The sequence below is a fragment of the Coptis chinensis genome, chromosome 4 (assembly GCF_015680905.1).
Source record: "Coptis chinensis isolate HL-2020 chromosome 4, ASM1568090v1, whole genome shotgun sequence".
NCBI lineage: Eukaryota > Viridiplantae > Streptophyta > Magnoliopsida > Ranunculales > Ranunculaceae > Coptis > Coptis chinensis.
In genome coordinates this window covers 82,985,709-83,000,533 of record NC_141459.1, presented here as the reverse complement: position 1 = coordinate 83,000,533, position 14,825 = coordinate 82,985,709, and the positions used below count along the sequence as shown (strand labels likewise).

Here is a 14,825-nt window from a genome sequence, read left to right as displayed (position 1 = left end):
CCTCTGCCAAATAACAAAATCACTCACAACCCCCGAGAACCCAACTCCTTATTAAATTCTTTGGCAATATTTACCCCACTCGTTACAAACAATTAAAAAAAACAAAAAACATTAAACCAACTCACAATTAAAAAACCTAAACTTTTATCTATATCTAAAAAAAACAAATAAAACTCTTCTGTCAAATAACAAAATCATTTCACTCGCTCTCTCTTGGATTATATTGAATAGCATAAGTTTAAAAAAAATGATAACATTAACGCATTTAGGGCCACATTCTATTGTTTTGCTTTAGGCCACCAAAATGTCAGTACCAGAGCTTCATAACAAAGGTTATCATCATCGAAGAAAGAGCCCACAATACCAGGAAGGTTAGTTACTTTCTTGGAAAATAAGTGAAACAACTGAATTTCACCATTTTGGTGGATGGTCGTAAGCCAACCACCCTTGCATGAACCGCAGATTCTACGCTTGAGAAGCTGTGGTGTGTCGATTTCGTAGGTCCTACCATTTTCAAGGTTAAATAACCCAACCTTTTTGGCACATCAAACTGATATATCGTCGTTGCTCATGTAATCTTCAAGAGGAACAAGAAGCCACAGTAAACTAAGATTTCTTGGTAGGAGTCGTTGTGCCCCTATTTTCCATTCTAGACAAACTAGGCTAAAGCGAAACAAATCTTCAATGTCTAACCTTTCAGTTAATTCTTCAAGAACATGGTGTGGAAGATCAGACCACACGTCCTCCATTAAAGAATGTATTAAAACAATAAATCCACTAATTCGGAGTAAGAAGAGTGATCAACTGGAGAAAACTATGAAGAAATGTTTGGAAAATGTGGATTTGATCAAGAACAATAAAGAATGGGTGTTCTTTGCAACTAAATCATAAAATAAAGAATGAACAGAAGTAAAGGAACGTTCTCTAAAACACAGCGCAGAACAAGTTGATGTTCTCAAAGCAGGTTTCTCTTAAACAAAGATGTGGGTAGTGTTCTTTTGAAACAAAGCTCGGGAGAAAATAGGGTTTTTAAAGAAATAAGGATACTAGCAACAGGGTGAAGTGTGCAACCTCAAATTGAATGGGCTATTTCTTGGCATTTCGAGTCTGATTAAAATCCTTGTGACGAAATTGATTTGTTAATAGCGAACCGGGTAACTACTTAGTTGGCATATACTTTAGGCCACCTGGCATAGTATTGGTTTGTTGGGCGGATGCACACTTAAAAGTGGTACCATTTCAATTTTCAAATTGAAGAGTTACTAGTTTTCGATGTTGACTGTTAGCATGGTCTTGTCGCAAATAGTAGTACCTGGTTTGAGCCTCCAAGTTGTTAAGAACTTTCAGCAGGCTAAATCCTAACCGGCAACATTCTTAGGTCCTACTATCCTAGCATAACGTTTAACGAAATATCACAAAATAGTGACATACATATACCAGGAGTTGTTGTAATTTACAAGCATTCAAGTGTCTAATGGTGTACATTTGCGCCTAAGAGTAGCTATGGTTGATACATGGATGTGTAGTTGTGCTAATATACTCATTTCAAGCAATGTGTGGGATGGTAGGCAGATGTCCTATACTCCTATGTCGATGTGAAAATTTTCATTCATTTGATATGCTTGAAGATAAAACTGTCCAATAATTTATGAACGTGGTTCATTTAGAGGCCTGCTGAAACAAGAAATGGAAAGTAAAATGAGTCTGGTTCCAAACATCTCAAGGATTACTCAATTGTCAGCCTCAAACCTCAAGGGCGCCACACTAGTAACTTTAACTTGTGCACGAAATAGTGTGACCCTAGTTTCCTATTTCTCTATAGTGTAACAAAAATGTTGTTTCACAAAGTGATCAAAATTTGATGCTTATGTTTCAGATAATTTTGACACACTGTGTTGCTGGAAAATGGAATTTTGTGAAGATTCCTGGAAACTTTCGTCATCATTTTCCTAGAGCGATCTCTTTCCTAGATTTACATATAAAGATTGGCTCAGATGAGCACGTACTTCATAATGTAAGTAAATTTTTAGAACAAAAATGATAATGAAGTGGGAGAAAATCACTGAGTCAGAGCACCACATTCATCTTTCAGAGAATCAACCCTCACTAAGGGCAATGAATACATTACACACTTCTATATCCGCTAAAGAGAAATGACATTCGCCTAAGGCGTTCAACATTAACCAGAGCATTGTTGAACCATAATTTAGAGCCATACTAGACAGGGACACATTGTGTTGTCCCTGTTCTTGAATCCAATAGAAACCGGCTCCAAAAAAGTTTGTTCAAAAGGGAGCCATGCTTAATAACCTACTACATTCTCACTCAGGTACTCGATGGTGTCATTCAATGGAATAGGTAAATTTAAAGCCAAAGCAACCAAAAAAATTGAGATGGGATGTGGTTTCTTATCTAGATAGAGAATAATCTCTAAATCTCCCTTGTTTGTCTTAATGATTTTAATATTCTCATAGAAGAAAGTTGTTAAAGATGGAGAATATATTTGGTAAGGTCTTAAAACCATTGAAGTTCACTGATTATGTATGATGTGATCACGAAAAAATGTATCGTATGTATTTGATAGGAGCAGGGCCTGGAAGGACTGCTCGAGAATTACACGAGGTGCTACCATAGTTCAGAACAAAAGAAAACAACTACTGTAGACGATATTCAGAGATTCCTGGAAAATAACTGGAGGAGCTTGTTGTATATAGGCATCTGCCTATAAGTTATACTGTCTAAATAGGCATACTCCTATGAATATCAACAGCAACAGGGAAGGGTTATGGGCGGACGTGGAGTAAAATTGCCAGTGTTGGATATGCGCACGCTTATGTATGTATGTTGGGTGGGAAAAGAACGTTAGGCATACACTTACAAAGAAAGAGTAACTTATAGGCATGAGCCCATGGATTGACTGTTAAACTTTTTTTGAGTTTAAACAATGCCCTAAGCATGTATTTATAGAGGGTCAGGTTATTTATCTATGTTCCACACCGCCACTTATCCTAAAAGGAAACCTAATCCTAATTAGAAGACTTTATCACATATAAAATTGTTTAAAATTAAAATTTGGCTTAATAGGCATTTGTTTGTTTGGTGAAATGAGGTACATTTATGCATTGTAGTTCTCATTGTATGGAAGTTGCAAGTGTGATGGTTCTTTGTGTATCACACTTTTGGACTTCATGTGGCTCTATGAGTGTATAAGAACCTGTAGGATTGGGTGGTCGGTAGCAAATCTATGGATTAGTTGTAGTTGTCTTGGTAATAATTTTGATGAAGCTTCATATCGGCTGCTAAGTAGGTGGTGTAAATAGTTACAAGGTTGTGATCTGTCGCGGCAAGCATAAACCTTCTTTTGCCACTCGCCATAGTAGCGGGCCGACGATATCCACCGCCCACATGGCAAATGGCTAAGGACTAAAAACATTATGCAAGGGTTCCGCTGGTGCATGTATCAGCAGTGAGAATCTTTGGCATTTCTGCTTCTTTTGGCATACTCGGTTGCATTTCTCTCCATGTGAGGCCAAAAATACCCCTGTGATAACAACCGGTGAGCCATTGTTCTCCCTGCCGAATGACTTCCACAATCCCCCTCATGAATCTCCCCCAATACCTATTGTGCCTGTCATGGCCCTAAACATTTCAACAGTGGTTCGCTGACATTTCATCTATACAGGTCTCCATCCAGCAAGGTGTATCTTTGAGATACCTGCTCCATCCTCCTCTTTTCTTGCTTGTCCTTGACCTCTATCCCTAATAGGAAATTCTTTATGGGTTCCATCCACCCTGGCTCTTCCTCAGTGGTTAACCACACCCCTTCGTCCTTTGAGGTACTTAGCTTGCTCAGCACCTTGATCTCAATGGACCTATCTTCAGTCCCAGGAAGTATTGCCGCGACATATGCTAATGCGTCGGCATGTCTATTCTCTCCGTGGCCTAGATGAGCAAATATGATCTTAGTGAACTTGCTAGCCTTTCTCTGTAATACCTCCAAATACCTCGCCATCCTTGGGCATCGAGCCGCAAACCCTCCGTTCACTTGACATATCACCAAGTTGGAATCAGAATAAACTCTCAGTTCGCTCACACCCAGATCCGTGGCCAACTCCAACCCTGCTATCACCGCTTTGTACTCTGACTCATTGTTCGAAGCCATGAACCACAGCTTCATCAACAGCTCTAGACGATTGTTCTCTTGTGTGACCAATACCACTCCAATTCTGTTACCCATATCAGTAGCGGACCCATCAGCAAAAACCCTCCATCCGTTCTGCATATCCCAAGGGTCTAAAGGGTCATGGCTGGTGTCGCCTTCCTTCCTGTTCTATAATCTTCTCTCCCCACGTTGGGTCCTCAGCGGGGAACTCTACCAGGAATTCTACCATAGCTTGTGTCTTTTCCGCGATCCTGAGCTGATATTCAATGTCATAAGAACTCAGCATCACAGCCCATTTCAACATTCTTCTTGATTTGTCAGCCTTCAAGGCCTGTTTAAGTGGCAAGTTCGTCACCACAACTACCGAGTGAGTATCGAAATAAGATTTTAGTTTCAACACCGAGAAAATCAAAGCTAAGGCAAATTTCTCGATCCTGCTGTATCTCATTTATGCATCTAACATCGTTTTGCTCTGAAAATAAACTGGCCTCTCTGCCTTGTCTATTACCCTTATCAATACTGAACTGATCATATACTCTGACACCCCCAAATATAGATACAACTTTTCTCCTTGCCCTAACCGCGACAAGATCGAGGCCTTTCCTAAATAACCCTTTACTCTTGGAAAGCCCTTTCACAAGCCGCGGTCCACTGAAAGTCAGTTGTCTTCCTTAAGAGAAGGTATACAGGTCTACACTTGTCCAAAGACTTCGTAATGAACCTGTTGAAGGCCGCAATTCGTCCGGCCAACCTCTGAACCTCCTTCACATTCTGCAATGACTACATTTCCAGCAAAGCCCTGATCTGATCCGGGTTTGCTTCTATTCCATGGTACATGACAATGTACCCCAAGAACTTTTCGGACGTCACCCCAAATGTACACTTCTCTGGGTTCAACATCAGCTTGTGTTTCCGCAGTATAGAGAACGTTTCACTCAACCCCGCCAGATGTTCCTCCTCGATCATACTCTTTTCGTACGTCAAGTTCTTCTTTTCTCTTTCAACTCTTTTTCCACATTCTATTCAATAGTTTATGGTACTTTTCGATACCTTTACCCTTGCCCATTTAAATCTATCTTCTTCTTGTATCCACCTCTCGTGTTGCTTACATCATGTCTGATTCGGAGTCGGCGAGTTCGTCCGCCGTCAAATCCTATAGATCGAAGACCCCTACGTCCAGGTCTAATAGCCCAATCACTGATAGGTCTGAATCCCCTGCCTCAGGCTCGAAAATCCCTGCCGCTGTCCTTTCCACCTCAGGGAGACTGATTACCCTTCCTCCGCCTCCCTCATACTATCGCAGACCTAACCTAGACGTGGTCAAGGCGGCCTAGGGCATCCCTGATGACGTGGTCTTAGAACACGTGTCGGGCGTTACCCACTTCCCTCACCTCATCAACCCGCAGCTGGGGTGTCTGGTCGCTATAGTAGGTCAAATAGTGGCCGGCATGTGCTTTCCTTTGTCCTTGCTAGATGTAGAAGTGTGCAATCACTTCAACATTCCGCCATTTCAAGGCATTGGCAATTTTTGCAAGTCATGTAAGCCACTAACTTTTATAACAAGACTAACTCCCCCAAAATCCAACTCCGTGACATAATCGCACATTATTACATAAAAAAGAGCACCAAGTTTGGGAGTGTAGCCTACCAATCCTACTGTGTTCGTCCACAGAAGAAGTCTTTTGTTCTCCGCTTCACTACCTCTAACAAAGTGTGGCATCACTATTCGTTGTATGTGTCTGGGAGCTTTCTTTCAGCGAACTTACCTTCTAAAGTTTCTCTAAGGCATTTTCACTTTCTTCAGAGCAATAAGTGTAATTGGCCAGCTTATTTGTCTTCTCATTGTTCTCATTAGTGTCGTGCTTAATTTTCTTTGATGCAGGCTGGAAATCTGACTCGCAGTCTCAAATATACACTGGTGTTTCTTCAGAGATCTTCCAGAAACTCTGCGATTTAGGTAGTCATCAGTGCGACGTTCTTAGTATCAATCCTAACAAGGGCAACTAGCTTCTCCTTGATCCAACTCTCAAAGACATTGGCAAATACCAAGGCCCTCTCTACCACCTACCGCCGCCCAAAGAAAGGAAACCCAAATCCTCTCGCCCAAAGGTCCGAAAGGGAAGCACAAGGCCCACCGGTCATTTGGGTTTACAACTAAGATTTCCCATTCTCAAGCACTTGCTTAGAGTGTCACAGCCACCCAGCCCCATACGTCTCCCACCAGCGCTTCCTCTACCACCCCTGAAGACAATCCAAGGTCGTACTCCTCCCTCGCTGATTGGGAAGACGACTTTGCCAGCCCCGTCGCCACTTCTGCTGCCATGGATGTTACTAAGCTCAAGTTTTGGGACAGTGACTCTGACGGTGATAAGCCCACTAATACTGCAACCAAGGGCCCTCCCGCTAAGAAGGTTAGGGTCGCAGCACCTACCTCTACAACTAAGGACCCTCAACCAGCTTCTCTGCGGCCCTTGGCTCCACTGCGCCACCATCGAAAAGACCCCGTCCCCATTGGACCTCTGCCGGCTGGACTGTGGAAATCTGGCATCCACAATTTAAAGCTCGGGATTGCGATGTCAACACCCACGACTCCGCTCTGGACAACCTAGCTGTGGCTGCATCTCTGTTCTTCAACTCCCATCTTCCTAGGGATCAAACCTATGGCGATTCTGGCTCCTTTGCCTCCCATCGGGCTGCCATCTATACCGGCTGGGTATTTGGGCCTAAATAGAAGTAGATGCAAAAAAAAATTTGAAATATCAACTTAATATCATCTCAAGTTCATAATTCTAAAATATGCCGAAATAAAACATTTAAGGTGCCCAAATACATAGTATTCTTCGAAACTTCACGTATATTAATGTTGGATGCTAATCTCTATTAGTAGCATCTCCTATAATCAACCTTGCCTCTTAAATTCATCCGGAGGTATTTTTCTTACGACATAATGCCCCTCGATGAACAATTAAATCAAAACACCCAGATACCATTTACAAGGACAACTTTTTCTGCTTTTGTAAATATATGGTACCCATATTGTCCTTAAATGAAACTATTGCTTAGCACTTTAATTAGGAGTACTTGGTCATTTCAAGTGATGGTGAAAAAAATAAATTAATTAAGCAATTTATTAGACGTTAAAAAAAACGAAAAGTACTTAAACTTCTCTCTCACCAACGAAGGGCTGCTCTTAAAAAAATTCATGTACTTAAATTTTTTTTTCTTATGATTTGTTGTTTTTTGAGATTTTAATTGCCTTGAACCAACCTCCCCATCATAACTAATGGACTTTTTGAAAACAATAGTAGTAATGAGACATATGGAAATAGCAACAGATTCATTATACAAAGCAAAACTAATGCGTGGCTTTTGCCATTTATATGATGGACAAAAAGCTGTTGCTATTGGTATGGAAGCAGCTATAACTAAAAAAGACGTGATTATAACTGCTTATCGTGACCATTGTTTGATTTTAGGACATGGTGGTTCGTTCGTTGAGGCATTTTCTGAGTTGATAGGGAGAAAGGATGGGTGTAGTAAAGGGAAAGGCGGGTCCATGCATTTTTATAAAAAAGAGTGGGTTTTTTGGTGGCCATGGGATTGTTGGTGCTCAAGTTCCTTTAGGTTGTGGTTGGCTTTTGCTCAAAAGTATAAGAAAGACGGGTGTGTTACTTTTGCGTTGTATGGTGACGGTGCTGCGAATCAGGGGCAGTTGTTTGAGGCGCTTAATATGGCGGCTCTTTGGGATTTGCCTACGATTTTGGTTTGCAAAAATAATCATTATGAGTATTAGTTTGAATGGTTTTCAGATTGTTTCATTGTGGTTTATGTGCTTTTTATTTGCTTTTGTTTTTGTTTTGTAGATGGAATGGGACTGCAGAATGGAGAGCTGCTAGGAGTCCGGCTTATTATAAGTGCGGTGATTATGCACCTGGATTGAAAGTGAGGGGAAATTTATTTAATTGTGCTTATTCTGTTCTTTACATCGTATTTATTTTGCTAAAGTTTTATCACATATAAAATTGTTTAGAATTAAGATTTGGTTTAATAGGCATTTGTTTGTCTGGTGAAATGAGGTGCATGTAGTTCTCGTTGTATGGAAGTTGCAAGTGTGATGGTTGTTTGTGTATCACACTTTTAGACTTCATGTGGCTCTATGAGTGTATAAGAACCGGTAGGATTGGGTGGTCGGTAGCAAATCTGTGGATTAGTTGTAGTTGTCTTGGTAATAATTTTGATGAAGCTTCATAACGACTGTTAAATAGGTGGTGTAAATAGTTACAAGGTTGTGATCTGTGATGCTTGCATGCATCTATTTTAACAAAATTTGGTTCACGAAGAAATAGGAAGAAACTAAAATATAATAGCTAAACCTTTCTACACCTCATTTTTCACTCCTTTTTTTAGCCTCTTCGTGCGTTTTCTAGCATTATGCACTAAACATCTCTATGGTTGCTGATAATAATGAGATCTTGTTTAACTTTAACTGATAATTTCATCAGAAATCCATAGTCTCTTTTGTTTTACCTTCCATTATGTAAGCTATACCCTCTACGACTCTGCGTTTCTAAGCTGTTCTGGTTACCAATGTACATTCGGGAGGTCATTTGGTAGTGCCAAATGATCGTTCTTGATGTAAAAGAGGCCTTGTATGATTGTGCTATTGGGACCTCATCTTTTAGAAGATTGAAGTTCCAAGGTTTTGTTTGTAATTGGGATTCTACAATGAGATCCTCTTCAACTTTAACTGCTAATTTAAAATGATTAGATTTTGTGACTTGGAAGTTGGAACTAACACAGCATGAGCCTCTGTTGTTTTACCCGCCCTTATGTGAGTTATTCCTCTACAAATCTACCTTTGCAAGATGTTCTATCGCTCTGGTTCCTTGTGTGAGGGACCGACGTCTATGCATTGTTTAACAGATAGTTTGCTCATAAAAAACTGTAATTATCATCTTTGGTCTTGATGTACATTTAGTGTTAGTATGTTCAGAACTATTTCAAAGGTGGGAGTGCAGGAACATAATGCATTTTGAGGTTTTGTCATTTTCCAAAACTCCAAAAGCGATCATTTGAGAGTGCCAAAGCGTTGTTCTTGACATAAAGAGGCCTTTTTATGATTTGGCTATGGGGTACGTGCTCATATTTTAGAATTTTGAACTTCCAAGGACTTTTTTGTAATTGGAGAATTTCGGATAATTGATGATGTTCTAACACGTATGGGTTCAAGGTAATGTCCTTCCTTAGTACCATGTTAGGGCAGGTAAGGTGGAGTCAAGTAGCTCTTATGATTTACATAAAAGAAGGATATGTTTTGCCAAACTAAAAAGAATGATAACTTTTGTGACAACTCGGAATTGGTTTTACCTTTTACCTTTAAGACACGAATACTTCCTATACATTAACATGGTTGTTTCGAGGAATGCAATATTAGTTGCTACATTTGATTGAAGTTACTCTTAATCCTTTACACAGCTTCCAAGTTTCTGAAGGTTGATGTTATTCTTGTAAGATGAAAATCCTCATAGCACATCCAAGCAATATGGGTTTCTTCATCTTACGAACTTCTGAAAATTGAAGCACATATTATGTGATGCATGTGTCATAACACTATAGCACTTGTAGGTGAAAAGTGGCTGCATTTTCAGATTTTTAAAGTTAATAGTATAAGATTAATTCTCTCTCATTCACGCGTGCACATCATTCCTTCCAACCTTTTTTTTTTTCCCTTTTTTGCTTTATTTTATTTGTATCTACATACTATATGCCATTGAGCGCGTCAGTGAATCTAAACCTCAATGCTTGATCAGACTTTATTCAAGTAAGCCGGAACCTAGATTGTGTGTACCTTCTTGGTAATAGTTTTGATTAAGCGTCATAGGTGCTACTACTTAGGTGGAAGGAAGAATTTTCGTCATGTATTACAATTCATAGCCACAGTTGTTTGTTTCGTTATATTCAGCAAGTATATGGAGGTTTATTTCAATTCAAACCAAAAGACTTGCAGGACACAAAGAATAATTAGCTACAGTTGTTTTTAAGTAATTATTTTTAAATTATTTTTGTTACCAATGGATTCTCACATGTGAATATACTGTAACAGGTGGGCGATATGGATTCTCTCGCAGTGAAGCAGGCATGCAAGTTTGCAAAGGAGTATGCTCTAAGCAATGGACCTATAGTGAGTACATTGTTTTGGCTTTCTGTAACCATTATATGTATCTTCTTCAAATATACGCGAGTGACTTACGATTAGGTCTGCCACTTTTTTTTCCGAAAACCCATTTTTTCCAAATTCGATTCGATATTTTTCCGAATTTGGCAATGATGTTTGTGTTCCGATATCCAAAATTTCGATATCTGATTTTTCTGAAAAATAATTGGATTGGAATTGGATGTGTTTTTAAAATCCGATCCGATCCGATGTCTGATTAATTTCTGAATTTTTAACATATAGCGATATATTTCATATAGTTACTAAATTAAAACTACAAATAGTTTACAAACCAAATAAAAACCTTAGAGAAGTAGAACATTGTCTCTCTCACAACTTCAAAAAATCAATATTGTTGCTTTGCTTTTAGATTGAAGCGAAAGAATATCATTCGATTTGATTGGTGTTTTACCAAATCGTGGTCACAACTAGGTAAATACGCTCTCCTTATTTGAATTGTTTCTTTTCTTTGTCCCCCCCCCCCCCCAATCCTCTGTGTTACTTGGTATGTGTGTGTAAAGACTGTGTATGTGTTATTCATGAATTAGAATCTTAGATTAGATTATGCAATCGTTTTTTACATAGAAAGTATTCTGAGCCTATGCTTGAACTGTATTTTACGATTGTTTTGACTGTAACCATCGGTGATCATACCTCAATTCTTGATTGCTTTTCAAGAACTCATGGTAGTAACGAAAATGTTGACTGAGTGGAACCACATCATTGTTGGTTTTTTGAAGATAAATTATTTGTGATCAAATATAAAGCAAGTTTAGATATTCAGTGGTTTTAGATACAAATTTCTTAGTTAATTCATTCTTTCTTTAGATATTAACTTCAAGTTTAATTTCTTACAATTGATTATTTCATCTATTTATAGTTATTGAATAAGTGTTTAGAAGGAAAGTGTGGTTCTTGAAGACTGAAGATATATGTACTTGCTTTCTTGAAATGGGTAGGTTGTTTCGACTCATTAATCTTATCTCAACCTCTTAACACTAATTACAGATTGTGATCCTCAACTATTTTCTTCAAGGGAAATTCCCATTAAAAGAGCTATTCTTTATTGAAAGGTACATATCTATTACAAGACAATTCATACCTCACAATACGTTGATTATAAAAGCACCACACAACATTGAGAGAGGACGGAATGTGGATAGCAAAGATATGGTTATTCACCACTATTTTTTCTTTCAATTTCTCAGTACGATTTTCACTTCACTCTCTTTTACACCTGTGTATATATGTCATTTGCTAACATCCAGTTATCCTATGTATCTATTTGATTCATTATTACAGGATAGGAAACAGAATAGTCTCAATGAATGTTTGGATGTTGCAGGGCCTATGGGACATTTTTTAATGTCGTAATTGCAAGGACCCCTTAGGACCCAACATAGTTCATTGCATGCATGTTTACCTTTAGATGATTTGATTATTATGTGTGTATTAGCTTAGGTTTCAAAAGCATTGTTCTTATTATGTTGTTATAGAGATGTATAAATATCTTAGAAGAATTATGAAATTTTATTTTTATCACTTAGTCGTTGTAGTATAAATGAAGTTTGTGAGTACCTTCTCTGGAAAACTCTCACGATGCTATAACTTGTCCACTAGGAAATTCCTAGTGATTTAAGGCCTTATTGCATATGGTCAATACAATCGCACTCTGCGAAACGAGATTAATTAGGACATATTTTGGCCACTTATCTATTTATAATTCTCATCTTTGCTTGAGGACAAACAAAATATTGTTTGGGGGTGGTGTGATAAACACCCAAAAGTGTAATTTAAACCCCTTAATAGTGTTCTACTTAAACCAATTATGTTTATAATAAATAAGAGTTAGTAATGTTTAAGTGTTTTTGTGCATTTCAAGACTTGAAGCTGATTAGGTAACTAAAAGCACCACTTTTGCATAAAAAATGAGTCAAGATAATTGCTAAAAAAGTTCTACATTTAAAGCCTAAAAATTATGGAGAAAAGCCTTTTTCAAGCCCAGTCAAAGCTGGAAAGTCAAAGTCAATCTGGGTAGAAAAATGACAAAAAAGTCAACATAATTTCAAATAGGCGTATATTTGGACTCGGGCATCGGAATTGGGCCTACTTTATGATAAAATGACCAACTCGGAATAAGTTTTCCAATGGACCTGGCCTTGCCCCAATCAAAGCTGTAAAAGTGAATGAAAATGGCACGGAAGTAATTTCCAGCAATTGTGGCCCTTTTAGACTTAACCTAATGGACTTTGGCCTCACTTTAGAGGCCCAAAATCCTCCTTTTTGGCCCATGCACGAAAATATAATTCTAACCCTCTCCTATATAAAGAGGGTTAAGACTAAACTTAATACTCCTCTTCCAGCAAACCCTTAGTTTAATTAGGTTTACTTTTCTTTTAGTTTATAATTAGGTTTAGCAATTGTAGCCACCATTATAACCAATTCCAATAAAACTTCTTTCATTCTTCATTCAATTTCTATAGTTTTATGTCTTTACTTTACTATTTTGATATTGTTTATCCAATGAATCACGGCTAAAACCTCCATTAGAGGAGGTATATGAAGTCATGTGAAGATGAGTAGCTAGTAGTTTGTATTGTGTTGTATAAAAGAACATCAAGTTCTTCGTTATGAGTAACTAGAGATAGAGCTCATAACGAAGAACTAGAGTATAGAGCCACCACCAAAGAGATTTGTGGTGGAGCTACACTTTCTTGCTAGTGAAACCTCGATCCGAGAGAACTTGGTCTTCATTAGGGATCAATACAAGCGATTCGATACTAACTAATAGTCAATCGAATCGCGTGTCGGATTAAACCCATTCTAATTCTTTAATTCATTCTCAAAATTTACTCTTTTCATCCCATATCTACTGTTTTGACTCTTATTAGTAAAGCATATTGCAATCTAGATTCGCACCCAAATAGTGTACGAATTAGAATTTGGCGAATACGACTACTCTCCTTTATCTCACATGATTTAGAGAGTATTATTTACTGTTTTCCCACCATAATTTACTGTTCACGACATCATATATCTACTGTTCATAAACAAAGTATAAAATACTTTCTTATCATATATATTCATATTAATATTTCACATGCAAGTATAATATATTATTTTAATCGAATTTTACTGATCCACCTTTTACCAAAGCATTCCTCTCACCAGTATGAGCCCTTCACAATAAGTGTCTACAGCCTCAACTCAAAATTTATAACCTTAAACTTGTTAAAGTCTTGAATCTACTTGATGTTCTATCCTTCGATCTACCAAAAAAATTCAACAAACACACTTACTTCAAATTTATATTTTTTTTTTCCTGAAGAAACTCTCCTATTCTTCGTTCATCAATTGCCCAAATCAAAATACTAATCTTGATGGTTAACTTCCCTTTCAACATTCCAAACTAGTTATCTAATACCGCACTCACTCAGAACATACAATGTGACTCGTAATCATGGAGACAATAACACAACTACATGATCTGAAATACAAAGGAGATAAGCAAAAAAGGGTTCAATACACTCAGCTTTTAGATCTTTTTTTCTAAAAAGAAAACTAGATATTGGGAACAATTTTATAATTGTGGGCGCTTCAAACAACACATATAAATACCTGTTTCAAACCCCAAAATTGACAACCTAACTAATTGTAGTATATATGATTTGTCTAAGGCACACATAAACACCAACAGGTATTCATTATTCATTTAAATGCAAGTCCTATATGGTCATGGTTGATGCATTTAACTTCATGGGACTTATAACTCAAAAAAAAAATCCAAAAAAAGAACTTATGCACCAACCACTCTACACAAGATTCCACAACAAAAATAAGAGAGTGGTTCATAACAAACTTACAACAACACAAGGAGCAAAAGTACAATGTACACCAGTTGCAGGCACTTTAAGAGCAGTAGCAGTTCCAATTCTTTGAACAAAATCCACGTCTCTACAAACAAATAAATTTTCTTAGACCTTATACAAACAAATAAATTTTCAGTAGGCGAAACCACTTTCCCCGACTTACCCAAATCTACAGATTTATACATCGGCTTAAAACCCCAACAGTGACAAATTCAATTAGCTATTCAAACACCGAAACACCAACCTTAGTTTACTAATTGTTTATTATACACATAAGGAAACACAATAATTAACACAATAAATCCAGAAAAATTGGAAAGGCAAAGCTACAATCTTTAAGAAGAAGAGTAAGCAAAAATGTTCCCACGAAACTACAAAAGGTACCACAAAATCACCAATATTTCTTAATGACTTTAAACCAGTGACACAAATCCAATCGCTAGAATATCCTCTTCCTGTGAGGTTTTTCAAGAAATTCCTTCAAAATGTTGTTGGTTTTGCTCAAACCATATACCCCATAAGATGCCAAAGAGTAATATATCCAACACTCAAGCCCGACACATGCACAAAGATCAGCTGA

At 37.8% G+C, this 14,825-nt stretch overlaps 1 protein-coding gene and 1 pseudogene across 1 annotated transcript; one reads left to right on the top strand and one right to left on the bottom strand.

Annotated features, from left to right (window-relative positions):
* Window positions 1-3,670: 3,670 nt before the first annotated feature.
* Window positions 3,671-4,282, bottom strand: LOC147505173 (uncharacterized). Its single transcript, XM_086605485.1, has one exon. It carries the CDS (start codon window positions 4,280-4,282, stop codon window positions 3,671-3,673), a length of 612 nt encoding a protein of 203 aa, XP_086461611.1.
* Window positions 4,283-7,472: 3,190 nt separating this feature from the next.
* On the top strand, window positions 7,473-11,750 carry LOC147505172 (pyruvate dehydrogenase E1 component subunit alpha, mitochondrial-like; annotated as a pseudogene).
* Window positions 11,751-14,825: the final 3,075 nt, after the last annotated feature.